This window comes from Salvelinus alpinus, chromosome 22 (genome assembly GCF_045679555.1).
Source record: "Salvelinus alpinus chromosome 22, SLU_Salpinus.1, whole genome shotgun sequence".
NCBI lineage: Eukaryota > Metazoa > Chordata > Actinopteri > Salmoniformes > Salmonidae > Salvelinus > Salvelinus alpinus.
The window spans coordinates 12,358,118-12,386,032 of record NC_092107.1 but is presented as its reverse complement, the minus strand read 5'-3'; the positions used below and the strand labels follow the sequence as shown (position 1 = coordinate 12,386,032).

The 27,915-nt window shown below is 42.6% G+C and overlaps 1 protein-coding gene across 4 annotated transcripts in view; it reads left to right on the top strand.

Moving 5' to 3' along the window:
- The window catches only part of LOC139549749 (limbic system-associated membrane protein-like), a 1,088,465-nt gene extending 1,061,037 nt beyond the window's left edge, over positions 1–27,428 (top strand). For all 4 annotated transcript variants that reach the window (XM_071360485.1, XM_071360486.1, XM_071360484.1 and 1 more), the window contains 5 exons: positions 1,462–1,587; positions 17,934–18,065; positions 18,202–18,322; positions 26,185–26,333; positions 26,757–27,428. In XM_071360485.1, coding sequence (XP_071216586.1) covers positions 1,462–1,587; positions 17,934–18,065; positions 18,202–18,322; positions 26,185–26,333; positions 26,757–26,854 — 626 coding nt within the window. In that variant the 3' untranslated portion in view covers positions 26,855–27,428. The remainder of the gene's footprint in view (positions 1–1,461; positions 1,588–17,933; positions 18,066–18,201; positions 18,323–26,184; positions 26,334–26,756) is intronic.
- Positions 27,429–27,915: the final 487 nt, after the last annotated feature.

The window sequence follows — 27,915 nt, the reverse complement described above, 5'->3', positions numbered from 1 at the left end:
CAAACTAATCTTTATCTTTGCGACTGGCCTGGCGTGGATTAATGCTCGGGTCCTCATTCAGCCAATCAGAGCATTGATATTTCCAGCCCGCTTCTTAGCGAAAAAGCTATTGAATTCCATGTCACTTCAATCTTTCCCGTATCGAAAACACATCTTCACTTTCTGTGGCCATTTGACTCACGCAATAACTCTGTACGGCTTCATTTAATGTTGTTTGGCAATAAAATATCTATGTTGTCAGATGTCATTAAAGTGACAGGCTGTGCAGGCCAAGGAGAGGGAATCTCGATGAGTGTATACAGCATCAGCTAAGGGACGTTACATGGTCACTATCAGTATAAAAACAGACCTTTTGGGGGGAGGACAAATCCAGAGGAGCACTGACGTATTGATTAATCCTCTGTCATATCTGACAACATATAGAACACGTTTTCCCTGTTGTCAAATATGAAACAGCATGGCAGCTACAAGTTTGAGTCACCTTGACAGCAACGCAGCTTATTTTAGGTGACGTGAGAATGCTATAGAACATATTTATTATACCTGAGAATGGTATATGGACATATGCAGTATATGTGCATTTTAAAGCATTGAGCTACTTGTTCAACTTTTACAATAATATGTATTTCTGTTTCTGTATTACTCTCTGTGTATTTTGCCCCATTCCTCATTTAAAAGTCATTGATCAATAGTTTCTAGCAAAGATGTGCGTATACAACACCTCGCCTCCATCCACCCACAGTTTTGAAATTCACAATGATGTATGTATGCCCACTTTTTCTGCTGACCAATTTGAAAATGGAGTGCGCCTCGCTTTCTTAATTTGTTAGAACAGTTCTATCTGAGTAAAACGTTATTCTGTTTTATTTGTTTAGGTACAGAGTAAATCAGAATTGAGAGGTAGAAGGCCGATTAAACATTACATTCAGATGAAAAACGTTCGGCTTTCTTTTAACATCAATCAAAGTCATGCACCTAGCGTTGCAGTTCATTTCATCTTTTGGTGGGTAATGGATTGGGTTGAGCTACAGAAACTATTTTCCCTTTAAAGTTGCTTCTCAACTTTCCTTTTCACTTGTTGAACTAACATGGCAATACTTTTGCATTCAAACATTTGCATTCAACTATATTGAAAAATAGACATGTAGCCTATGCCACAGCGACAAACGTATTGTAAAGACTTATGTTCATGCCACAGCCGTTTGCGTAATGTCTTATGCGGCAAGACCTTTCCTGTTGTTGATAATTGCTCATGTTGACGTTTGACATTTTGCCTCACATAATAAAGTAGTATTTGCATATTTCATAAACCATGCACTTCATTCACTGTAATACTACATTGTGGTTGCAATTCTTGCCAAAGAAAATCCATTACACAGTTCTTAGGAAGACTCAAACCCTACTATAGAAAATGCTTCTACTACCATTAGAATCATTCATATCTGCCACTTTCTCTTACAGTTCCGGCAAACATTTACAAAGTTTCGGAAGACATCACCGCGAACGAAGGCAGCAACGTGACATTGAGTTGTCTAGCCAATGGAAGGCCAGATCCATCAATCACCTGGCGACTGCTCAATCCATCAGGTAAGAGCCAATAAGCACCCAGCAGCATTTCACTCTTATCAAAGGGCAGCATTTCATCATTGTTGCTTATCACTATATCTGTGGTCTCAGACATGCAGGGGATGAGGTTGGGAGAGGGTTCCTGTGTTTAAAATCAAACATGTGGTATTCATCCTCGTTGCTCCATGTTTTAGGATGATTTTATTTGTAATCCTCCAGTCAATTCTTTAGGTCAGGTTTATTTCAGTTCTAGAGGATGCTTATTATTGCTGAGAGAAAGCGAGAGCGAGAGAGAAAGATGGTAGACCAGAAGAGAGGGCGATGAATGATGTCCCGTTACTTAATGTTGTTGTCTCCCTGTGGATGTGGTCAACACGGTTGGTTTGCCTTGGTCTCCGAAGGCGCTAATCATCTCATTGAGTTGTGCATGCTCGAGGAACACCTGTAAATGACTGAGGCACACCTGCAGCTTCTCACTCTCCCCCTTCATTCAAGCACAGAACTGAATGATTTACCAATGCAATGTATTTCAAGTGAAAGCCCTCTAACGGATTGCGATAATTAAACCAATATGTTGTTGTGATTGCTCTAAATCGAACCATTACAACCAATTATCACAATAATTATATTTTCCAATACTCCATTTTGAAATGTTAATGTTTTGCTATCAAACTGCCACTCAAACCTTTGTGGGAGTCCCTCTTAAAAGGGTAACACGGGATTAGTGCTTCCATTTTTGGACTTTAAGTGTAGTGATGTATTGCCAGTGATTCTTTAACAGTATAACTTATAAATGCCTTAGTATAACTGTTGGAACATTTTAGAACCCTAAATATATTCTTATTTTACTACATTGTTTGTAAACAATGTATTTGTAAGCAAACACTGTATAGCTTAAAAACATGGTTAAAACTATCATTTTGATCTCATCGATGATCTGTCCTTGCATCAATAGCTCTATGATTTTGACAATCCCTCAGCTGTTTACCACAACAAGTGGCGGGGGGATCCTGTGTTGTTTTTTGAATCCCGGATTGCCCCTTTAACGCGAGGCTTAGAAATGCTCAATGAATGTTAACATCTAGCAATTTGAATAATGCATAACGAAGAGCAGTGCATTGTCATGCGACTGCATTTGTATTCCACCATAAAGGTGTGCATTTGATAGGTAATATAATGCTGCCTGGAGGTGTCTACATTGATTAGTGTTCTACTTTGTTCAACAAGGTCGACTGAGGTGGGATATTCAGAGGTTCCTCACTCATTCTTAGCTCTCGTATTGTTGCCTGATCGTTTGTTACCAAGCAGATAATTGGTTTATAATTGGAATGTTTGCTTCTAAGCAGATGCAATGGAAGGGTAGATGGAGAAATGAAAAGAACGCAGGAGATTCCCCCCCCCCCATTTTTCCATCCGAGTCAAGATTGATATTATTCTTTCTGACTTGTCAGAGGAGTGCCTCTTCATTATTCTAGCAGAGTATAACAGAGAGCACAACGTTTCGTAACATGACTTAAAATAATGGATGAAAGAACTGTCATTTTCTATTTCAGCTCTCCCTGCACAGTATGGGATCGCCACTATTCGCTTTCCAGAGTTCCCGACAGAAACCATGACATTAGTCTGTTGTCTCCCTCCCAAATTCTAGCCCTCCACCTATTTTTCCCTCGTGAAAAGATGCAGATGCAGGGAAAATGCAGGCCTAGCCATATTATGTACTGTGTATTCAGATACTTTAGAGATTTCCACGTTTTACACACATTGGGATTAGAAAGAAGGCAGTGTCAGCTATTGCATTTTATGCCAATAGTTGTATTCATTGAGGACGTGGGATGTTGTTGTCCCTGATATTGACTGGGAAGCAGAACATTGCTGGACTGTCTGTCTGTTTGTGGGGATGAGATCAATAGAGCAAGGCGCACAGCGTCTGTTTGTTCTGGGCCTGTGCTCTGTCTCAGTGTGTCTCCTCCCAACCAGTGTTTATTTCTAACCGTGTATCTGTAAAGGTCACAGGCGGGAGCGGAGGGCACCACACTGAGAATGCTACGACAAAAGTTGAATTCTTGGTCAAGCAAGGAATCTTTCAGTGCACGCTTCCCGGACCACCAAAATAGAAGTCAGACAAGTATGAAATATCCATGCCCTTTGGTGCTCTTCATATTACACGCTTTGGGCTATGGGAAGCCACTCACAGACATCGGTGGTAAATGGCTTTTTGAGGGGAAAAGAGACGGGGGGGGGGGGGGTCGTCTATGTTTAAGTATGCAAATAAGAGATCTCATTAAATGTGTGATCACTCACATCATTTGATAATTCAAGAGCCGAGCACGGTTAATTAATGTTAAAATATGCATTTGACGTTCCCACCCCTGACATAATGCCTTTTGGCAGTAATTTAATGCTGCAGGGGTATAGCCTGGATCAACCTATGTTCTACTGATGACAAGTCACACACCTGGACAAGCAGGGATGATGGCTTGCCCCTCCCAACATCCAGACCTTTTCTTGCTCATGCAATTGTGCCAAATTGGCTTGCATCTTGTGGTGTACTTTGCTGAGGGAAAATGTACTTGATACGATTGGAATGTGTTGTTGTCTCACCTAGCTATCTTAAGATGAATGCACCAATTGTAAGTCCCTCTTGATAAGAGTGTCTGCTAAATGACTAAAATGTGAAAATGTTAAATGTACTACACACTTTTAAACATCTGGTCAAACCACTTAACCATATGCTCAGACAGGGGTGATAAAATCAGATTAGATTAAGATTTCTTCTTAAACAACATCCTAGCCATTAAATATGTAACAGTGTCCACCCACCCATACTACTCTGAAACAAGCCATGCTCCAGGATGGACTGGCCATAGGACAATTCTGGAAAATACCATTACATTTTTACATTTTAATTTAATTTTACAAAATTCAAATTATTCAGATAATGATGGGGGACTCAATGGGGAAAAAAGGTCCGGTGTTGGGGCCTCGAGGGGGAAAAAGGGCTGGTGTGGGGGCCTCGAGGGGGAAAAAAGGGCTGGTGTGGGGGCCTCGAGGGGGAAAAAGGCCAGTGTGGGGGCCTCGAGGGGGAAAAAAGGGCTGGTGTGGGGGCCTCGAGGGGGAAAAAAGGCCAGTGTGGTGGCCTCGAGGGGGAAAAAAGGCCAGTGTGGGGGCCTCGAGGGGGGAAAAAGGCCAGTGTGGGGGCCTCGAGGGGGGAAAAAGGCCAGTGTGGGGGCCTCAAGGGGGAAAAAAGGCCAGTGTGGGGGCCTCGAGGGGGAAAAAAGGCCAGTGTGGGGGCCTCGAGGGGAAAAAAGGCCTGTGTGGGGGCCTCGAGGGGGAAAAAAGGGCTGGTGTGGGGGCCTCGAGGGGGAAAAAGGGCTGGTGTGGGGGCCTCGAGGGGGAAAAAAGGGCTGGTGTGTGGGTCTCGAGGGGGAAAAAAGGCCGGTGTGGGGGCCTCGAGGGGTAAAAAGGGCCGGTGTGGGGACCTCGAGGGAGAAAAAAGGGCCGGTGTGGGGGCCTCGAGGGTGAAAAAGGGCCGGTGTGGGGACCTCGAGGGGGAAAAAAGGGCCGGTGTGGGGGCCTTGAGGGGGAAAAAGGGCCGGTGTGGGTACCTCGAGGGGGAAAAAATGGCCGGTGTGTTAGAGATGCCCGGGCATATTTCTGGTCCCAGTCTGTCCCTGCCATTCTCTATACTATGAGTGACTTGGACTAGGTCTCAATAATACACCACTCATCCCTGTCCACCACAGCTCAGCATGCTACACACTCCAGAGTCCCCACCTCTGTCAGCCCTGAGATTGAAGTAGAGCACTTCCCAGAACTAGGCTCACAATCCCAAGGTCCCTGACTTGCATGTTCATGGAGGGCTCACTGCTCCCCACTGCTCCTCAGTGCAGGAAACAGGCAGTGCCTTGCTGACATTCTCCAGGCTGTCCCTGAGAAGGCTGTGACCTGTGAGATGTGACAGGCCCTTGTCAGGGTGGCTCAGGTTCAGCCCTGGCAGCGGGTGTGAAACATGTAGAGGGCTGCTCGTAGAAGGGGATTAAGTGCTCCCCCCAGGGATCACAGAGAGAGAGCTCCGCATCTGGCACTGCAGCTGATCCCAGACCTGTCCACTGTCACTGAAGGTTTATCCCGTCCACACACACACACCACACCATACACACCACCCAGCCACACTGAGTAAGAAGAGCCACACTTGTGTGACTCTCACCCATCATCACTCACAGCTCCCCTCCAGGCATTTGTGACCACAACGTGATGCATCATGGGATGTTTTTTTTTAAATCTTTATTTTAACAGGGAAAACAGACTGAGACCTGGATCTCTTTTACGGCTGTGCCCTGTGTAAACATGTTGACATGTACAGTTTTAGACATACAGACAAGAACATTTCAAAACATACACAATTCAACAGAAACAATCACAGACAACATCATATTGATCCTCCATAAGCAATGGGCAAGGGACTAACTTAAGTTGGATCTGCAGTTTGTTCCATGAATAAGGTGCAAAGGAACTGAAGGCAGTCCTACCCAACTCTGTGGAGACCGCAGGAGTCTCTAATGTAATCCACATCTGTGATCTGGTTTTAAAATTAGTACATCTTGTGGAAATTAATGATGATATATATGGAGGTAGTTTTAAAAGAAGTGCTTTATAAATAAACAAGAGAGCATGTTGCTCTCGCCTCACAGATAGAGAGACCCAACCCACATGTTGATATAGGATACAGTGATGAGTTCTGTAACTATCACCCGTGACAAACCTGAGTGCACAATGGTAAATAGCATCCAGTGGTTTTAATGTGTTTGCCGATGCATGCATATACAGTGGGGAGAACAAGTATTTGATACACTGCCGATTTTGCAGGTTTTCCTACTTACAAAGCATGTAGAGGTCTGTCATTTTTATCATAGGTACACTTCAACTGTGAGAGACGGAATCTAAAACAAAAATCCAGAAAATCACATTGTATGATTTTTAAGTAATTAATTTGCATTTTATTGCATGACATAAGTATTTGATCACCTACCAACCAGTAAGAATTCCGGCTCTTACAGACCTGTTAGTTTCTCTTTAAGAAGCCCTCCTGTTCTCCACTCATTACCTGTATTAACTGCACCTGTTTGAACTCGTTACCTGTATAAAAGACACCTGTCCACACACAATCAAACAGATTCCAACCTCTCCACAATGGCCAAGACCAGAGAGCTGTGTAAGGACATCAGGGATAAAATTGTAGACCTGCACAAGGCTGGGATGGGCTACAGGACAATAGGCAAGCAGCTTGGTGAGAAGGAAACAACTGTTGGCGCAATTATTAGAAAATGGAAGAAGTTCAAGATGACGGTCAATCACCCTCGGTCTGGGGCTCCATGCAAGATTTCACCTCGTGGGGCATCAATGATCATGAGGAAGGTGAGGCATCAGCCCAGAACTACACGGCAGGACCTGGTCAATGACCTGAAGAGAGCTGGGACCACAGTCTCAAAGAAAACCATTAGTAACACACTACGCCGTCATGGATTAAAATCCTGCAGCGCACGCAAGGTCCCCCTGCTTAAGCCAGTGCATGTCCAGGCCTGTCTGAAGTTTGCCAATGACCATCTGGATGATCCAGAGGAGGAATGGGAGAAGGTCATGTGGTCTGATGAGACAAAAATTGAGCTTTTTGGTCTAACTCCACTCGCCGTGTTTGGAGGAAGAAGAAGTATGAGTACAACCCCAAGAACACCATCCCAACCGTGAAGCATGGAGGTGGAAACATCATTCTTTGGGGATGCTTTTCTGCAAAGGGGACAGGACGACTGCACCGTATTGAGGGGAGGATGGATGGGGCCATGTATCGCGAGATCTTGGCCAACAACCTCCTTCCCTCAGTAAGAGCATTGAAGATGGGTCGTGGCTGGGTCTTCCAGCATGACAACGACACGAAGCACACAGCCATGGCAACCAAGGAGTGGCTCCGTAAGAAGCATCTCAAGGTCCTGGAGTGGCCTAGCCAGTCTCCAGACCTGAACCCAATAGAAAATCTTTGGAGGGAGCTGAAAGTCCGTATTGCCCAGCGACAGCCCCGAAACCTGAAGGATCTGGAGAAGATCTGTAGGGAGGAGTGGGCCAAAATCCCTGCTGCAGTGTGTGCAAACCTAGTCAAGAACTACAGGAAACGTATGATCTCTGTAATTGCAAACAAAGGTTTCTGTACCAAATATTAAGTTCTGCTTTTCTGATGTATCAAATACTTATGTCATGCAATAAAATGCAAATTAATTACTTAAAAATCATACAATGTGATTTTCTGGATTTTTGTTTTAGATTCCGTCTCTCATAGTTGAAGTGTACCTATGATAAAAATTACAGACCTCTACATGCTTTGTAAGTAGGAAAACCTGCAAAATCGGCAGTGTATCAAATACTTGTTCTCCCCACTGTAGATAATATCACCATAATCTAAAACGGACATAAAAGTAGCCTGCACAATTTTTTTCCTATTTACAGAGGACAGACAAGCCCTGTTTCTGTAAAGGAATCCTATCTTGAATTTGAGCTTTTTTCCCAATTCAGTAACATGTTTTTTAAAAGAAAGCCTATCATCTAACCATACCCCTAAGTATTTATATGCAGAGACCTTATTGATTTGAGTACCATCCAAGCTAGTGATTACAAACGTGTTTCTAACTGAGAGTTTAGACCTAGAAAAAAACATGACATTTGTTTTCTTAGCGTTTAAAACAAGTTTAAGCTGTAAAAGAGACCCCTGTAGTATCCTAAAATCAGACTCCAACTGCATTAAAGCTTGGTCCGCTGTTGGAGCAATAGAGTACATCACTGTGTCATCTGCATATAAATGGAATTTACAATATCTGACATCATCACCAATGTTGTTTATATAAAGTGAGAACAATAGTGGGCCAATTATTGAACCCTGAGGGACCCCTTTAAGTAACTGTAAGGGGTCAGACTTGACCCCATCGACCATGACGGCTTGAGTTCTATCTTTAAGATAGTCATAAAACCATCGGCAGGCATCAGTGCCCAGTCCTATAGATGACAGCTTACTCAAAAGGATAGCATGGTCTACAGTGTCAAAAGCTTTTGACAAATCTACAAACAACGCAGCACAGTGCTTTCTATTGTCTAAGGCATTTGCAACATCATTTACAACAAGCATAGTGGCCGATGTGGTACTGTGTTTAGATCTAAAACCAGATTGATTGGTACTAAGAATACTGTTAGCAGAAAGAAAAGATTGTAACTGTTTGTTGACTATAGATTCTAGAATCTTTACCAGACAAGGGAGCCTAGAGATGGGTCGATAGTTATCCAAATCACTACCGTCACCTCCCTTATGTAATGGCAGAACAAAAGCTGCTTTCCACACCTTAGGGATATTTCCTGTGCTTAATGTTAGATTAAAAATGTGTGTTACTGAACCAGCAAAAATAGGTGCAGCACACTTAAGTAAGTACGGGTCTAAATTGTCAGCGCCTAAGGATTTCTTAGTATCAATGGCACACAGGGCAATTAGAACCTCTGCTTCAGTTATTTTCTGGAAACTAAAAACAGGGTTACCATTTTTCAGAGTAACGGTTGAAAAGCAAGACGAAAAATCAACTAACTGGCCAGTACCACAAAGTCCACTTTTCCTTTCAAATAAAAAACCAGCAGAGATGAAATGCTTATTAAAACCTCTAACGAGCCTCTACCCCGGGTCCGGGATCACCCCCCATCCCCCCACACACTGATTAGCATAGCTAGCATAGCTTCACAAGTAGATAGTAGCATCTAAATATCATTAAATCACAAGTCCAAGACACCAGATGAAAGATACAGATCTTGTGAATAAAGCCACCATTTCAGATTTTTAAAATGTTTTACAGGGAAGACAAAATATGTAAATCTATTAGCTAAACACGTTAGCAAAATACACCACTTTTCTAACTCCATCAGTTTCTTACTACTTCAGGTGCTATCACCAATTCGGCTAAACTAAGATATTGATAGCCACTAACCAAGAAAAAACCTCTTCAGATGACAGTCTGATAACATATTTATGGTATAGGATAGGTTTTGTTAGAAAAAAGTGCATATTTCAGGTAGAAATCACAGTTTACAATTGCACCGACCATCACAAGACGACTAGAATTACTATAGAGAGCAACGTGTATGACCAATTTACTCTTAATAAAACATTTCATAAGAATAGACAAAGCATAGCAATGGAAAGACCCAGATCTTGTGATTCCAGACAATATTTCAGATTTTCTAAGCGTTTTACAGCGAAAACACAATAAATCGATAAGTTAGCATACCACATGTGAAAACGTTACCAGAGCATCGATTCCAGCCAAAGAGCGCTATAACGTAATCACCGCCAAAATATATAAAATTTTTCACTAACCTTCTCAGAATTCTTCCGATGACACTCCTGTAACATCATTTTACAACATACATATACAGTTTGTTCGAAAATGTGCATATTTAGCCATACAAAACCGTGGTTATACAATGAAAATAGTAGCAACTCAAGCATCAAAATGAGGGACGTCAGCTTTCAGAGTGATCTAGTTTAATCGAAAGCTAATCATATACTTGACTAAAAAATACAGGGTTGACAGGAATCGAAAGACAAATTAGTTCTTAATGCAACCGCTGACTTACATTTTTAAAATTATCCTTACTTTTCAATACAGGGTTCGCCAAGTGACGCGATAACAAACAAAATGGCGAAATATGCGTTTAAAATATTTCGACAGAACAACGATTTATCATATTAAATATTGCTTACTTTGAGCTGTTCTTCCATCAGATTCTTGGGCAATGTATCCTTTCTATGTTGTAATCTTCTTTTGGTCGATAGATGTCCTCTGTCCTTCGAAATATCCACTAACGATCGAACGGGACCCCAAAACGTGTCCAAAGTTTCAGAGTGCACAACAAAGAAATTCCTCAAAATCGCACTAAACGGATATAAATTGCTATAAAACGGTTCAAATTAACTACATTATGATGTTTTTAACAACTATAACGACTAAAAACATGACCGGAGAAATATTACTCTCTAAACAACGATTTGGAAGGAGGCAGGTCTGATGCCCATCTTGCGCACGACGCATGCAGGAAGAGAGCGGTACTTCTACGTTTTCGTGTTTTATAGTGGCTGTGATTGTGCAATAGACTCCATTCAAAACGTGATGACGTACAGACACCCAGAGGAAGACGTAGGCAGTGTCGGTTTCTTCATAGCATTCACTGTCGCCTTAAAAACAGACTCCAGATCAGGGGTAAAAATTTCTGAAATCTGACCCCTGTCATGAAAAGTGCTGTAGATATTGTTCTGTACCACTCAGAGACAAAATTCCAACGGCTATAGAAACTAGAAAGTGTTTTCTATCCAATAATAACAATAATATGCATATTGTACGATCAAGAATTTAGCACGAGGCAGTTTAATTTGGAGACCCAAATATGCTAATGCGGAACAGCACCCCCTATAGTTCCAAGAAGTTAAAAGCATCACAAATATCATTTTTTTCAGTTAGAATACAGAAGTCTGAGGTAATTTGCTTAGGAAGAGAAACAGCAGAATTCCCCCGTTTCAGTGAATTAACGGTTTTCCAGAATTTTGCAGGATCTCCTGCAGAATCTGTCATAGCATTAAGGAAGTAATTTGATTTTGCCTTTTTGACAGCTGCAGTACATTTATTTCTCAATTGCCTAAAAAACAGCCAATCAGCTGGAGTACCTGTTTTCCTCGCCAAGGCCCAGGCCCGATTCTTTTGCAGGAAAAGACCTGACAATTCAGGAGAGAACCAAGAACTGGTTCGGTTTCTTACTCTGTGATTCTTAAGCGGGGCATGTTTATCAGACATAGAGGTAACAATAGAAGAGAAAAAAGCAAGGGCTAAAACCGGGTCCAGAAAGCAGCAAGTGGATAAAAGCTCAGAGTGATATAAGTCAAGGATAAAAGCTTGCTGTGAGAAATGTTTATAATTTCTCTTAGAGATTATACAGGGATCAGAGTGTTTCAGCCTGGTATCTCTAATACAAGCAATAGGGCAGTGGTCACTGATATCATTTGCAAAAACCCCACTGGCTGTGTATTTATGGGGGGTATTTGTTAGAATAATGTCTAGTAGAGTGGATTTTACTGGGTTCTTAAAGTTGGGACGGGTTGGTTTAGTTATCAGCTGAGTTAGATTTAGCTCAGTACAAATGCCTTTTAATTTATCGGATACTGGTGAGAGCCAATCCAGGTTAAAATCTCCCAAAATCAGTAATTCAGAGTTTGCATAATTAGACAGTATATCAGATAATTTGCATAGAGTACAAGGAGGAGCTGAGGGGGGGCGATATACCCCTGCTAGAGTTAAATGAGCATTATTACCAAGTACCACGTTTAAAACTAGACATTCATATTGCTTTGAGACAGAGGTTGATATGGACACAGAAACATTTAAGCAGCATTTAACATAAATCGCAATACCACCACCTCTACCAACTCTATCAGTTCTATAAATATTGTATCCAATCAACTGAACATCTGAATCTGGCACAGAATCACACAGCCACGATTCAGATACAATCAGAACGTCAACATTTGATTGTGAGACCAAAATTTCAATAAAGTCCAACTTTTGGATCAGGCTTCTAAGTTCTAAGGGTGATGTAACCGGAGTGTAACCTGAGTGTCCTTGTCCCAAGGCAACGCTATTTGACCAATCCATAAAGAATCAGGAAATTAGAAGCCATGCTGGAATAACGTGCGGTCTGTGATTCAATAAAATTGATTTGTTTATCTGATGCGCTGATCAGCATGATACGGCAAGCCTGCACAAATGGGAATGATATCTGTAAAATGGTTTTGAGGTTTATCAAAGAGTGGTCTTTCGCTGAGGTGGAAATGTTTCCCTGAAGACCTCCGTATATGTAAGCATGTGGGTGTTTTCATTGTGGTTGGCCCTCTAGCTACTGATATGACCAAAAGAATGAGAAAGGGCCGGTGATTTAGCTCAGTCATTTGTTCATTTGTTCATTATCTTCCCACTAAGAGTCTTAAAGAACAGGCTGAGCTAATTATATATTGACCCCTCATCATCTAAATCAGACAATGGCCCGACAAAAAGATTGGCTCCATGTGTTTGAGAAAGATAAAGCCGAGCCTTTTCCATTTGGAAGCACTTAGAAAGTAGTGTAGACAAAATCAAATAAATGTTGCAGAGCCATTTGTGCCGTTCTCCCCAAGTTCTCCCAAAATCAACTGCTTAACATAAATTAGTATTCACAAAATAAATGTAACATTTCGCACAGTGGTAAATGATGCTCATGAATAATGCATGGCCATGCAAATGAGCATTTAGTTCCCAACTGCAGTTGTGTTGCTACGTGATGCTGAGTCTCTCCTCACTGATGGTTTGTGCTTTGCTCTCTATACTGTCTCAAATCTGCCTTCTAGTTCCCTTACGAAAGGTCTTTCCAAAATACTGGCTTGCCCACAGACGCGTGCACTTGAACTACCCTGTTCAAGGAAACATGCCATCAGAAATAGAAGGGCTCTTTTGGCTAGGTGGGCATTCCGTGCTGCAGTACGAGGCTCAAACGTGAGTGGAATTTCGGTGATTCCATGCTAATGTGACCAGGATTAGAGTTGACCTACCCGGTCCCATCTGATTCATTCTGAGATGAGTTATATGCTACTGCTGCAGGCTTTCAGCTCCCTCCTGGCACAGGGGAGTGTGTGTGTGTGTGTGTGTGTGTGTGTGTGTGTGTGTGTGTGTGTGTGTGTGTGTGTGTGTGTGTGTGTGTGTGTGTGTGTGTGTGTGTGTGTGTGTGTGTGTGTGTGTGTGTGTGTGTGTGTGGTGGGGAGGTGGTAGTGGGTTGGTAGCACAGGAGGTTGGTGGCAACTTAATTGGGGAGGACGAGCTCATAGTAATGGCTGGAATAAATGGGATGGTATCCAACACATGGATGTGGTTGATACTATTCCATTCACACCATTTCAGACATTATTAGTAGCTGTCTCCCCTCAGCAGCCCCCTGTAGTTGGAAGCCCTCTCTGTCACTGTTGTGGTTAGCCTTCACCATAATGTAGTTGCTTTCCCAAGAATTTAAGGAAATACAATTGTTGAGACAAACCCAAAGTAATGCGGTTCAATGCAAATAACTTTTCACCACACATTTATGAGTGTGAGGCTCACAGACCACTGCACTGTTATGTTGCTCCCAAATCCTGGTACTAGATAGCCCTAGGGTCGTACGCCTTTTATTCAGAACTAGAATATGTTGGAAAATAATTATATGCATTGTCTTTCAGTGTTGCTGGCGCACAGTCAACACAATAAATTAAAGCAGGGCACCAGAAAAATTGAGCTTGTCATCAAAGTTGAATTTTAAGTGCCATTTTCATAGTGAAGTTTTTAAATTCCGTTTTCATAATAAACACTGTTCATTATAAATGGGTGAAGAAGAAATAGTTTATTTAATTGTCATAGCTTATCATGCGTTTGCAGCTTAGCAACATAGGCCCTACATCTATCTATCTAAAGTACATCCGGGCTCAAAGCAAGCTGGAGGAGTGTGCTGCCGAATGCCATGACTCGGATCTTAAACTTTCACCTGTAGTCACAATAAGCTGATGTGAAGGGGGGTGTTTGGCAATGCTAGGCATAGCTAGCCACTCAACAGGATGGTTTTGAACAGTTCTCCTAGGGGTCTCTGTCTGCGTCAAGTGAAGATCATTGGCTTTGTTTTCAACTGAATGAGCCCAGGACTTTAGGGGGAGAATGGTAGAGAACACCTATTCATGTCTTACACCCAGTCAGACCAGGATACAGGCATAGACACACTCTCTAACACTCCTGCAGGCACACACGCACACACACACATACACAGACACATCAGTCTTCCATTTTCTACAGTTCACACACAGCCACATACAAAAACACACACACCCACACAAACTATTTATGTCTGTGATTTGGAATTCCTCTCTTTCTTTACTCTCTCTCTCTCTCTCTCTCATTCATCTCTCTTTTCTCACACAACTCAAACTGATTTATTGCTCTGACAATCTATGTGAAATAAGAAGTTATGTGAAGTAAGAAATGTGCACTCCATTCTCTCCCACCTCATTGGGTTTCTCAGTCACTCACTCGATTAGCATAGAGTTGTGTGGCTTTGCCGTCATGTGATTTTTAATGTGCTCCAAATCAATCACTTTTCCATTCCCCATGGGGCCCACGGAAAGCAGTGATTTATACCTGCTGAATCCACACAGAGATTGAGTAGCTATAGAAACAGGTTCTTTCCTGGTGAAGGTAAGCCTATTTTTCATAATTACTTTCTTTCTGAGAGTTAGTACTTGAAGTGTATGTAAAGAGAGAACAGTGTTTATCACGAGGCTGCTCAAGCCTCCCGGGGGACATTCTTTGATTTCATAGAATCATTAATTAAGCAATTAATCTGGTCATATTCATAATACAGTTGTTTCTGGACCCTGCTGAGTTAATGACGTAATATTTCCAGTTCACTTGTATAAAGAAGTTGATTTTATTATTATAATTGATCATTTTGGTCACACTTTATTTGGATAGTCTGTAGATCTGTAGGTGGAGACCTGCTTGCTATGGTTAGGGTTTGAATAAAGTTTAGGGTAAGGGTTAAGGTTAGGGTTAGAGCTTGGGTAAGGGTTACGGTTAGGGTTAAGGTTAGGGTTAGAGCTTGGGTAAGGGTTAAGGTTAGGGTTAGAGCTTGGGTAAGGGTTAAGGTTAGGGTTAGAGCTTGGGTAAGGGTTAAGGTTAGGGTTAGAGCTTGGGTAAGGGTTAAGGTTAGGGTTAGAGCTTGGGTAAAGGTTAAGGTTAGGGTTAGAGCTTGGGTAAGGGTTAAGGTTAGGGTTAGAGCTTGGGTAAGGGTCAGTAGACAGTAGAAATGTTACTGAAAGTCTGTAGAGTGACTACAGATGGACTATCCAACTAAAGTGTTACCTAGATAGCTACTGTAAGTAAGCTACCGTACTGTAGATCGTAGCTAAGTCATCATCTTCTCTCTCTAGCCCCTCAAGAAATATCTATTCAGGTGAAGTCCAACTGCCTTAATGATAAAACGATCAAGCAGCCACAATACATTTCCATGGCAACTGATTTCAATCCTAATTTTCCAATCATGGCATCCTTTGTCCACGATGAGTGTGTTTGATATGGCTGCGGTAGCCATGCTTTGAGTACCCTTTGATCTGAGTGCTCTATTCATAAGCATTGAACTACACCAGACAATCATACCAAGCATAACCATAGAGATCCTATCATATATATTCTATGGGGTTAGGGTTAGGGTTCAGGGTTAGGGTTAATTCTATGGGTGTGGCACAGAAAGAGCTTGATACATTGGGCATGCAGCTGTGAATGCTGTTGCCATGCAGTTTGAGACTTGAAATTGAGGTTGTTCGGTATGTTTACATTTTGGATTTAGCCACAAACAAATGTATAAGAATAACTTCAGTGTCTCTAATAGGAAAGGAACAGTCTTCCGTATCGACATTCCCAGGGTTGTTACTTCATTTCACGGGTAGAAGACCTTGCTCCCTGAGTGTCAGCTCAGTTTCGGCGTGCTCATTGTTTTATTTAGTTGGGTTCGGTGGCATTTGGAGGTTTAGCTGTTTTTTTTTTTTGTTTTTTTTTTACTCAGAAACTGTCTCTGTCTTCCACACATTTACAGGGCTTGGGCAAAACATGTTGGTTATAAGGTTAAACAGATCTCAGGAGTCTTCATGCATTCACTGCAGACTATTGTTCCTATCAATCAATATCCATTTAGGAATGCCAAGAGAAATGTTGATACAGTACACTATTGTTTTGTTTGTGAACAGCTTTAGTCAATGTTACCCCATGGTACCTTCGTCAATGTTACCCCATGGTACCTTCGTCAATGTTACCCCATGGTACCTTCGTCAATGTTACCCCATGGTACCTTCGTCAATGTTACCCCATGGTACCTTCGTCAATGTTACCCCATGGTACCTTCGTCAATGTTACCGTCAATGTACCTTCGTCAATGTTACCGTCAATGTACCTTCGTCAATGTTACCCCATGGTACCTTCGTCAATGTTACCCCATGGTACCTTCGTCAATGTTACCCCATGGTACCTTCGTCAATGTTACCCCATGGTACTTTAGTCAATGTTACCCCATGGTACTTTAGTCAATGTTACCCCATGGTACCTTCGTCAATGTTACCCCATGGTACCTTCGTCAATGTTACCCCATGGTACCTTCGTCAATGTTACCCCATGGTACCTTTGTCAATGTTACCCCATGGTACCTTCGTCAATGTTACCCCATGGTACCTTCGTCAATGTTACCCCATGGTACTTTAGTCAATGTTACCCCATGGTACCTTCGTCAATGTTACCCCATGGTACCTTCGTCAATGTTACCCCATGGTACTTTAGTCAATGTTACCCCATGGTACCTTCGTCAATGTTACCCCATGGTACTTTAGTCAATGTTACCCCATGGTACTTTAGTCAATGTTACCCCATGGTACCTTCGTCAATGTTACCCCATGGTACCTTCGTCAATGTTACCCCATGGTACCTTCGTCAATGTTACCCCATGGTACTTTAGTCAATGTTACCCCATGGTACCTTCGTCAATGTTACCCCATGGTACCTTCGTCAATGTTACCCCATGGTACCTTCGTCAATGTTACCCCATGGTACCTTCGTCAATGTTACCCCATGGTACCTTCGTCAATGTTACCCCATGGTACCTTCGTCAATGTTACCCCATGGTACCTTCGTCAATGTTACCCCATGGTACCTTCGTCAATGTTACCCCATGCTACCTTCGTCAATGTTACCCCATGGTACCTTCGTCAATGTTACCCCATGGTACTTTAGTCAATGTTACCCCATGGTACCTTCGTCAATGTTACCCCATGGTACCTTCGTCAATGTTACCCCATGGTACCTTCGTCAATGTTACCCCATGGTACCTTCGTCAATGTTACCCCATGGTACTGTATGTAGCAATTGTACCGGGTATCTAATCAACCCAAGACAGCACTGCAGAGTCAGTCTTATCCGCATGCTTGGCATTCTCCTCATCCTGATCACTCCTAGATAGGCTAAATGAGAGAAACTCAGGAGACATACGTGACTAATTAAGGGAACTGCTGTTTCAGGTATGTCCATGTGATGCTGCATTCGAACATTTGGTCCGACATTAATTTGCTAATCAGGCTTATTGGAAGTAATGACGGATTCAGAGCCCCATTGAACATCATTGTTCTGCTTTTCCTGGAAGCTCTCCTGTTTTCCCTATGTCCTCCATTCACCCTCTCTCTCTCTCTCTCTCTCTGTGTCTCCCCACAGCCGATTCTCTAGATGGGGAGGAGTACCTGGATATATCAGGGATCATGAGGAACCAGGCAGGCCGCTACGAATGCAAAGCCAGCAATGACGTGGCCACACCGGACGTCAAATACGTCAATGTTGTCGTCAACTGTAAGTCACTTTTTTTGGGGGGGTGACTCCTGTTTTTCCCGGCCAGTTGTTTTTACTACATTGAGATCCACGATGTGTCTTTCCTTAATTGATGAAAGCGATAGAACCAGATGAACTGTTGTGATTGAATCCTTAGATCCTCCCGCCATCAAGAATGCCAAGAGCTCTGAAACCCAGGTGGGCCGTATGGGGGTTCTTCAGTGTGACGCGGCCGCAGTGCCCAAACCAGAGTTTGAGTGGTACAGAGATGACAAGAGGTAAGCGTTTTGTGGTTGTTTGAATCCCAGATTGCCCCTTTAATACATGTCCTTTGGTCATAATGGGGGAAGAGCCTACCCTATTATCAGAGGAGGCTGGTGGGAGGAGCTATAGGAGGCCCGGGCACATTTGTATGGTTAGAATGGAATAAATGGAATGGTATCAAAGATATGGAAACCACGTTTGACTCCGATCCATTGATTCCATTCCAGCCATTACAATGAGCCCGTCCTCCTATAGCTTCTCCCACCAGCCTGCACTGCATGTCATATGAAAATATAAAAGTTGTCCAGGGAACCAATTTCACACCTGTGACAGAGAGGACACTTATAGAGGAGAACCGTAGGTGGAAATTCGTATGTGATCACTAAGCAATGGCAACCATGTTCCTTTCATCTTAACACTTGTCATGTAATAGCCTCTCAGATTGCTTCACTGTAACATATTCAGTGGCTATGCAAAGCCGAAAAGTGAAAGTGTTTATGGTAATGTTCACACTTAACAGTCTTTGTAAGCTCGATGAATGTGATGATAAAAAAAATACAAACTGAGGAGCAACTTTAGTATAAGTATTATCTGCTATTTTATTGCAAAAGTAGTCTAGGTACTCAGTATATAATTGATGATTGTTCAGATATTTAAATTGTTCACTACCATTATTTTATAAAACGGGTTCAGTCAGCACTTTGCCTTTCTGACTCCAATCATTCCACGTCCCTTTTGATTAGCTGAGGTGATTTGGTCAAGTGTGAAACGCTTTATCTAGAAACAATTGATCCTTGATTGCGATACGTATTTGGAAACCTTTAACACTCAACTTAATTATCATCCCAATTTTTTTTTTTTTTTTACAAATGCAAAAGATGCACTGGTGTACCAGACACCCCCGCAGCCCCTGGAAGGCGGGGGCCACGAGCTTTGGGGGCCCTTACGCCTGTCATCGATGTACATTTTTTTAAATGTAATAAATACTTTTTATTTTATTTCCGTATGTACTAGGATACTGTTTGTTTCTTGGGCTTCAGGAATGTGACTGCAAAAGTGCCCCAGGTCTTGAAAAATAACAAACTGATTGAAAGTATTAGGGGGCATCAGCAAACACTTGCTGTGGTCAAGCCTACGACAGCACCAGTGCAATGAGTGGAGCTTACTCAGGTGTCCAAAAGCTCATGTCAGACGAGAGCCTAATGGTTCTTAGGTAGTTCTTTATGAGTTTTAGTTTTAGAAAATGATCTCTCCGCAGAAGCGACAGTTACAGGGATGGTAAAAACAGCTTGATTGCTGTAGAAACATCAGGGAAACTGGACAGAAAGGAATGGTGCTTTCTGGTCACATTTCATTTGTGACATGCACCGATACAACAGTGAAATGCTTACTTACAAGCCCTTAAACAACAATGCGGTTTTAAGAAAATACCAACAAAAAAAAGTAAGAGATAAGAATAACAAATAATTGAAGAGCAGCAGTAAATAACAATAGCGGGGCTATATACAGGGGGTACTGGTACAGAGTCAAAGTGTCAATGTGCGGGGGCACCGGTGTCGAGGTAATTATGTACATGTAGGTAGAGTTATTAACGTGGCTATGCATAGATAATAACAGAGAGTAGCAGCAGCGTGGGGGGGGGGGGGGATGCAAATAGTCCGGGTTGCCATTTGATTAGCTGTTCAGGTGTCTTATGGCTTGGGGGTAGAAGCTGTTTAGAAGCCTATTGGACCTAGACTTGGCGCTCCAATACAGAAAGAACAGTCTATGACTAGGGTGGCTGGGGTCTTTGACAATTTTTAGGGCCTTCCTCTGACACCGCCTGGTATAGAGGTCCTGGATGGCAGGAAGATGTACTGGGCCGTATGCACTACCCTCTGTAGTGCCTTGTGGTTGGAGGCCAAGCAGTTGCCATACAACCCGTCAGGATACTCTCTATGGTGCAGCTGTAGAACCTTTTGAGGATCTGAGGACCCATGACAAATCTTTTCAGTCTCCCGAGGGGGAATAGGTTTTGTCGTGCCCTCTTCACAACTGTCTTGGTGTGCTTGGACCTTGGACGCCAAGGAACTTGAAGCTCTCAACCCGCTCCACTACAGCCCCATCGATAAGAACGGGGGCATGCTCGGTCCTCCTTTTCCTGTAGTCCACAATCATCTCATTTGTCTTGGTCATGTTGAGGGAGAGGTTGTTGTCCTTGCACCACACGGTTAGGTCTCTGACCTCCTCCCTATAGGTTGTCTCATCATTGTCGGTGATCAGGCCTACCACTGTTGTCATCAGCAAACTTAATGATGGTGTTGGAGTTGTGCCTGGCCGTGCAGTCATGAGTGAACAGGGAGTACAGGAGGCGACTGAGCACGGACCCCTGAGGGGCCCCTGTGTTGAGGATCAACGTGGCGGATGTGTTGTTACCTACCCTTACCACCTGGGGGCGGCCCGTCAGGAAGTCCAGGATCCAGTTGCAGAAGGTGTTTAGTCCCAGGGTCCTTAGCTTATTGATGAGCTTTGAGGGCACTATGGTGTTGAACGTTGAGCTGTAGTCAATGAGTAGAATTCTCACATAGGTGTTCCTTTTGTCCAGGTGGGAAAGGGCAGTGTGGAGTGGGATTGAGATGGCATCATCTGTGGATCTGTTGGTGCGGTATGCAAATTAAAGTGGGTCTAGGGTTTCTGGGATAATAGTGTTCATGTGAAACATGACCAGCCTTTCAAAGCATTTCATGGCTACAGACGTGAGTGCTATGGGTCGGTAGTCATTTAGGCAGGTTACCTTAGTTTTCTTGGGCACAAATACAGCAGTTCTGCAACATCTTTAATTGAGCCTCTCATTCTCCTTAATTCCCGGCCTCAACACGTCATGGAAAGAGATTAACTGTATAGGAAGCTCTGGGACAGGTCGTCTGGACACTGGACAGCCAATAAATTAGAAGATGCAGGGCTCGAGGGCCTTGAACAAAAAAAGCTATTTTTGTTCATACTGGTGAACCGTCGTTTGAGTTGTGTGGTTGCAATATCAACAGTCCCTATCTCTGGTATATCTTGGCATGCGTCATTCAAGACTAATTTTAAATTGTGTGCTGCACAATGGACATACACTGAGTGTACAACACAGTATGAACACCTGCTCTTTCCTTGACATAGACTGACCAGGTGAATCGAGGTGAAAGCTATGATCACTTATTGATGTCACTTGTCAAATCCACTTCAATCAGTGTAGACGAAGGGTAGGAGACAGGATAAAGAAGGATTTTTAAGCCTTGAGACAATTGGGACATGGATTGTGTATGTGTGCCATTCAGAGGGTGAATGGGCAAGACTAAAGATTTACTGTAAGTGCCTTTGAATGGGGTATGGTAGTAGGTGGCAGGTGCACCGGTTCATGTCCAGAACTGCAACGCTGCTGGGTCTTTTCACACACTCCCGTGTGTATCAAGAATAGTCCACCACTCAAAGGACATCCAGCCAACTTGACACAACTGTGGGAAGCTTTGGAGTCAACACGGGCCAGCATCCCTGTGGAACGCTTTCGACACCTTGTAGAGTCCATGCCCCAATGAATTGAGGTTGTTCTGAGGGCAAAAGGTGGGGGGGGGTGCAACTCAATATTAGGAAGGTGTTCGTAATGTTTTGTACACTCAGTGTATATTGCACTATGTCTCAGGAAAGACTATTTGGGGTGGCAATACTCAGTATAGAAAACAGTCGGGCCGCAACCTGGACCTACTGGCCCTACTGGCCACACATTTGCACACAAAAAAGGAGGACTTCAGGAGACTAGGTGAATCTCTCAAGTTGGATTGAATTTACTTTGAATATTGCAGCCCATTTGTGTAGGCTATTAGCCAGACAAAACCCACTGAGTTCAACAACAAATAGTGGTTGAATTTATCCTCAAACCGACTACTTTTTTTCTCATTGCAGCTATAGATAGTACACTGCATAATGGAGCAATCCCTAGTAAGCGAGTGTTTTGAGGGTAGACAATGTATTATTTGGCATTAATAGACTTAAACTGGAAGAGAGCGGGATGACGGCTCAGTTTATGCAGGTTCAGGTACCCTATAAAGGCTGTATATTCAAAAAAAATCAATTGGTAGCTGATTAGTGTTCTGTTGTATCTAAAATGTATTTGACAATCTGCAATGTTTGAATTTCCAACTTTAATTACTGAAAAAGTAATTACATTATTTCCACTGGCCAGCAGTCTAAAAATGGCAGCATTGCGACACCGTGTATAGCTTTGTGAAATGTTAGGCTTAACCTTGAGAAAATGATGACCAAAATAGGCCTACCATTAAACATTTATCCATTAGCTAAAGCAAAGGTGTGCCCTGGCTCCATAGAAAGCCTATCATCGATTCGATAGGCATGCAGTCGCGTAGACATGTTGCAATTTCAGCACCATGGACAGCGATCGGTAATCTACTTTGTGAGTGGCTGTCTGGCTGACACATTTGATTATTATAACGCAAACCTTACAGGGGGGCCCAGAGAAACTGTGTTACGCCAGTGACTTACCGTTGGCTGTTTTATCACGTATTTCCACAGAGGTTTTTTTGTGTAACACAGCTTCGAGACAACATTTTTTTTGCGTTCCCTCCTGGGTGTCCATTAGCTCCGGAAGTGTCGTGGTTCAGGTACTGTACATATGCATCGCAAAATACCTCTGTGTAAGTGTATCATTTGTGAAATTGTTTTGGGATGATAATTAAGTTGAGTGTTAAAGATTTCCAAAACCACATCACAAGGGTTATTAATGTTTAGACAGAGCGTCAGGGCTCTTAACATATTTCCCCCGCACGACAGATAGGTTTGTGAATGGACTGTAAGGCACTAGCATTACTGTACATGAATGGGAAATGTTTTGATTAGAAGGGAGAGTATACCTTCTTGTCAAAATGTTATGGCTAGTAAAGAATTGTGTATATTCACTAATGAATCAGCTAGCACACAGGGTCAAACCACAAACCAAAATCCAAATAACCAAGCCTTCCAAACGTTACAGAAGCAGTAGTCCACAGAGGGAAAATGTATTGAAAATCAATACAAAATCCCTTAAACAAGTCTTTGTGAATGTTCTAAGTTGTATGGAGTTGAGAAAACTAGTCTTTTAAACTACAAAGAAGAACATTTCTGACCACAACATTACAGTCAAGATGGCTTCCTTCTGACACACCCACTCAAACCAGGAAGTGACTATGGGTGTGGCCAGGGCGTGACCGGGCGGAGCCCATAGCCTGAAACCTTGCGGGTTACAATCTTACTGTAGTTGTTTTGTTCCCCTGAACTCCTGGCCTGGTTATTTCTTGAGATAAATCCACATCTCAGGCCATCTGTTTTTGTGGATCCAGCTATATGCCACAATCGAAAATGAATGGAAAAGATAAGCACCATATAATTTCCAGATTTGCTCTGCTTATCTTTTCATTTGGGGTTGAGTAATATAGCTGGATCTACACAGCCAATGGCATGGCATGTGGACTCGTCTTCACATTAGACTACCTTTCAGGTCAGAAAACATCTGCCAAACTTTGAATTCAAACTCTAATACCTTTAAGTGCCCTTCCTTTACCTCTGCATGTTATTAATGTATCTCCTTCAACGACTTCCTTGATGTAATACTTTCAAATAATTTCAAATAATGCTCGGCCAGTAGATTTTATGTCTTGTCTTTAACGATTAACTTAGTGTACCTTATCAAGCATATTTACTTCCACTTTGCAAGAGTCCTGTTCCTCAACTTGTTTTCTGTAATTCCCTTTAACCTTACCAGCACTGACCTCGTCATGACTGCTCACCACTGTTGTTACGTTTGAACTACTTTACCACTGAGATGTCCACACCATCTCCCAGTGGCATCTGATGTATAGGAATCCTCTAGTGCTTATTGATACTGCAGCAATTAGCATTTCCCAAGACTGACCCGCTCCTCCTAATCCTCTACTGGGGATTCTGAGGCTCATTACTGTTGCTGCTGCTTGGTCCTTTGATCTGGAACCTCCCGGTCCTCTATTAGTCTCTCTAGTTTCTGATTACATCCCGCGTTCTGGCACCTCCCCTGAACTATGCCGCATGAATGTCTTCAGGGAAGAGGAGGGTGGTACAGTATAGCCTGGTTAACCCAGACTGAACACTGTACTCACTCATTGTGAACTGAAACAAAGGTAGAGTGCTCTTCACAGAACCTGATATTCCCACAATGTTGAATATGGGGAAGCGTTTTTGTTTCTCCCATCAACATGAGTTGCCGTCACAACCACTTGACAGCATTTTCCATTTTCCCTGCCACGTACAATGTCTTGTTGATTTCCTTTATCAACAGCCTGTAGACATCCTACTTCTGTCACTCACCGTTTCCTGTAATAGCCTACTTTAGATGCACCCACATGCCACATCGAGAGGCGGCGAATGAGATGTGTCTGCCTGATTGTTTGACACATTCCCGTTCAAACCAGTTTCTGTACCTTTTGCCCCATTTCAGTACATGAATCAAATCTGTCCTTCAGTTAAAAAATGGTTGTGGCTTCTTAAAGTGAATATGTAATTGAAAAGACATGTGCTGCCATCTACCAGTGGAAGATGATGGTGCAATGAACTAGGTATTATTTGGATCCCTTCCCTGGATGCTTCAGACTTCACACAGTTGCTTTGACCTGACCATAGCTGGAAATGTTGTATTCCATGCTGGTCAACCAGGACTCAGGGGAAGACGTAACATTGTGAACGTAAATCTGTCTCCCTCCATATGTTACAAATTCCAATTTTGTTGTGACTAACGTTAGCTAGGCTAGGGGTTAGGCTTAAGGTTTAAAGTTAGGTCTAAGATTAGGAGTTAGGTTAAAGGGTTCGGGGAAGGGTTAGTTAACATGCTAAGTTGTTGCAAAGTAGCTAAGAAGTAGTAAGTAGTTGCAAACTTTCGGTTTCCCCGACATCAGATTATGCTGTCTCATGATGTGCACTCACTTTCCTTTTTATGCAAATGTTTTATACTACCGTGTGTCAGCACAAACCCACTGCACCCTTAAATCAGTCTCAGCTGTCCTAGCACATTAAAATGTTAAAGACGGGAACAGTTTGAAGCCCTTCATACTTTACCTCAAGTGTGCCTTTACATTGTATTATACACTGAGTATACCAAACATTACGAACACCTTCCTAATATTGAGTTGCACCCCCCCCCCCCCCCCCTATTCCCTGAGAACTACCTCAATTCGTCGGAGCATGGACTCTACAAGGTGTCGAAAGCGTTCCACATGGATGCTGGCCCATGTTGACTCCACAGTTGTGTCAAGTTGGCTGGATGTCCTTTGGGTGGTGGACTATTGCTGATACACACAGGAAACTGTTGAGCGTTAAAAAAACAGCAGCATTGCAGTTCTTGACATAAACTGGTGCGCCTGGCACCTACTACCATACCTCGTTCAAAGGCACTTAAATATTTTGTCTTGCCCATTCACCCTTTGAAAGGCACTCACACACAATCCATGTCTCAATTGTCTCAAGGCTTAGAAATCCTTCTTTAACCCGTCTCCTCCTCTTCATCTACACTGATTGAAGTGGATTTAACAAGTGACATCAACAAGGGATCATAGCTTTCACTTGGATTCACCTGGTCAGTCTATGTCCAGGAAAGAGTGCACTGTTGTGTCTACTCAATGTCAATAGACTCTATGATAAGGCAAACCAATGTGATCATAAATCATTATTTGTATGTCAATATACAAGAGGAACTGTGTGAACCTTTATTTACTATTTGAAACGAGCTGACTACTACTGTATGTATTCTAAGGACAAAAGTGGCAGACAAATCAGATGTCCTGAGTTTTATGCATAGTGTGTTATAATGCCTAACGTGATGTGGCGTCTTGTCCAGGCTATCCAACGCCCAGGGAATCAGCATCCAGATCGTAGGGACCACAACTGTCCTGATGATCTCCAACGTTACAGAAGAGGACTATGGAAACTACACTTGTGTTGCAACCAACAAACTCGGGATCCAAAATGCTAGTCTCTTCCTCTATAGTAAGTGACTTTGGAATAGTATGCAGTCTTCCAAAATCTCTTAGTTAAATGTCTCTGAAATTAGACACTTTAGACAATGTTACAAATTCTAGGCCCTATTCCGTTTAGATGTGGGCCTAGAAAATGATGTGTTACATGGTCTGACCACCAGATGTCACTCACTGCTCACAAATGAATTCCTGTAGTGTCATAGCAACAGTACCGATACTCAGACAGGGACCTGTCAGGCATAACAGTTTATACATTTACACATTATTACATCACATAGAAGTGACATATATTAAATTAAACATCAACAAAACTAATATGTTAGTCTTTAACCTCTCTTTTTCTCTCTCTCCCCCTCCCTCCCTCCCTCCCTCCCTCCCTCCCTCCCTCCCTCCCTCTCTCCCTCTCTCCCTCCCTCCTTCCCTCTCTCTCCAGGACCTGGTACGGGCCGAGACATCAACGGCTCCGCCTGCCTATCCCAGTCACTGTGGCTCCTCCTGGCCTCCATCACCTGCCTTCTCTTCAAGTGTTAATAACACCACCAACCTACCATTGTTATTACCTACCCAGTTATTACATTGAGACTGTTTGCGTAATGTAACAAAAATCCTGATGTGCTCCGATGCACCAAACTAGATAATAAGAAGATAGAATGGGCTTATTAATAAGTTTTAGTAACAAAAAAATATGAAATGGAGACAATGGAACAAACACTGCTTTTTCTAAGAAACATTTATTGCCATTTTAACATGCTGAAGTCTTGCTTTTCCGCTGTCATTACTCTTGTTTCGGTTGGGGTGTGGTTCATTGTATTTCGTCCAAATGAATACGTAAGTCTTAACCTCCAAGTGGCAGGGATTTCAGGTCAAGTACAACAATCATGGATATCTGCGAGAAGCACTGAGACATTCAAGTTACTGTTCCTTTCCTAATGGCATTTTACTGTATTGTTAAACGAAAAGGGCATTGTAACTAGTGCATTATCAGACATTATGAACTGGGTGATTCGATCCCTGAATCCTGATTGGCTGACAGCCGTGGTATATCAGACCACATGTATTTTTACTTCTCTAATTACATTGGTAACCAGTTTATAATAGCAATAAGGCACCTTGGGGGTTTGTGGTATATGGCCAATATACCACGGCTAAGGGCTGTATCCAGGCACTTCGCTTTGCGTCGTGCGTAAGAACAGCCCTTAGCCGTGGTATATTGGTCATATACCACACCCCCTCGTGCCTTATTGCTTAAATAATATGCCAATATCTGTCCAAAAATATAAATTAAAAAAATATAAAACAAAACAATAGATTTTAAACAGTTTACATTATGTCAAAGCCAACACACTCCAATCAACATTACAGAAAAACAGTAGAACATGCAATGTTATACTTGGTATACTTAATTTCAATAGTAAAGTGATCATAACCGGGTGAAAATAGCCTCAGCTACATTAGATACATGGCTAGTTGCCTCTAAATTAACTGCCTCGTTTTTGGATGCATCAAAGGATGAGGATGCTCAATAACTGTGGACTAGCATGAGGTATGCTTTGGTGAACTACTCTTTGCAAACCCTCATAGAAACGCTTGAA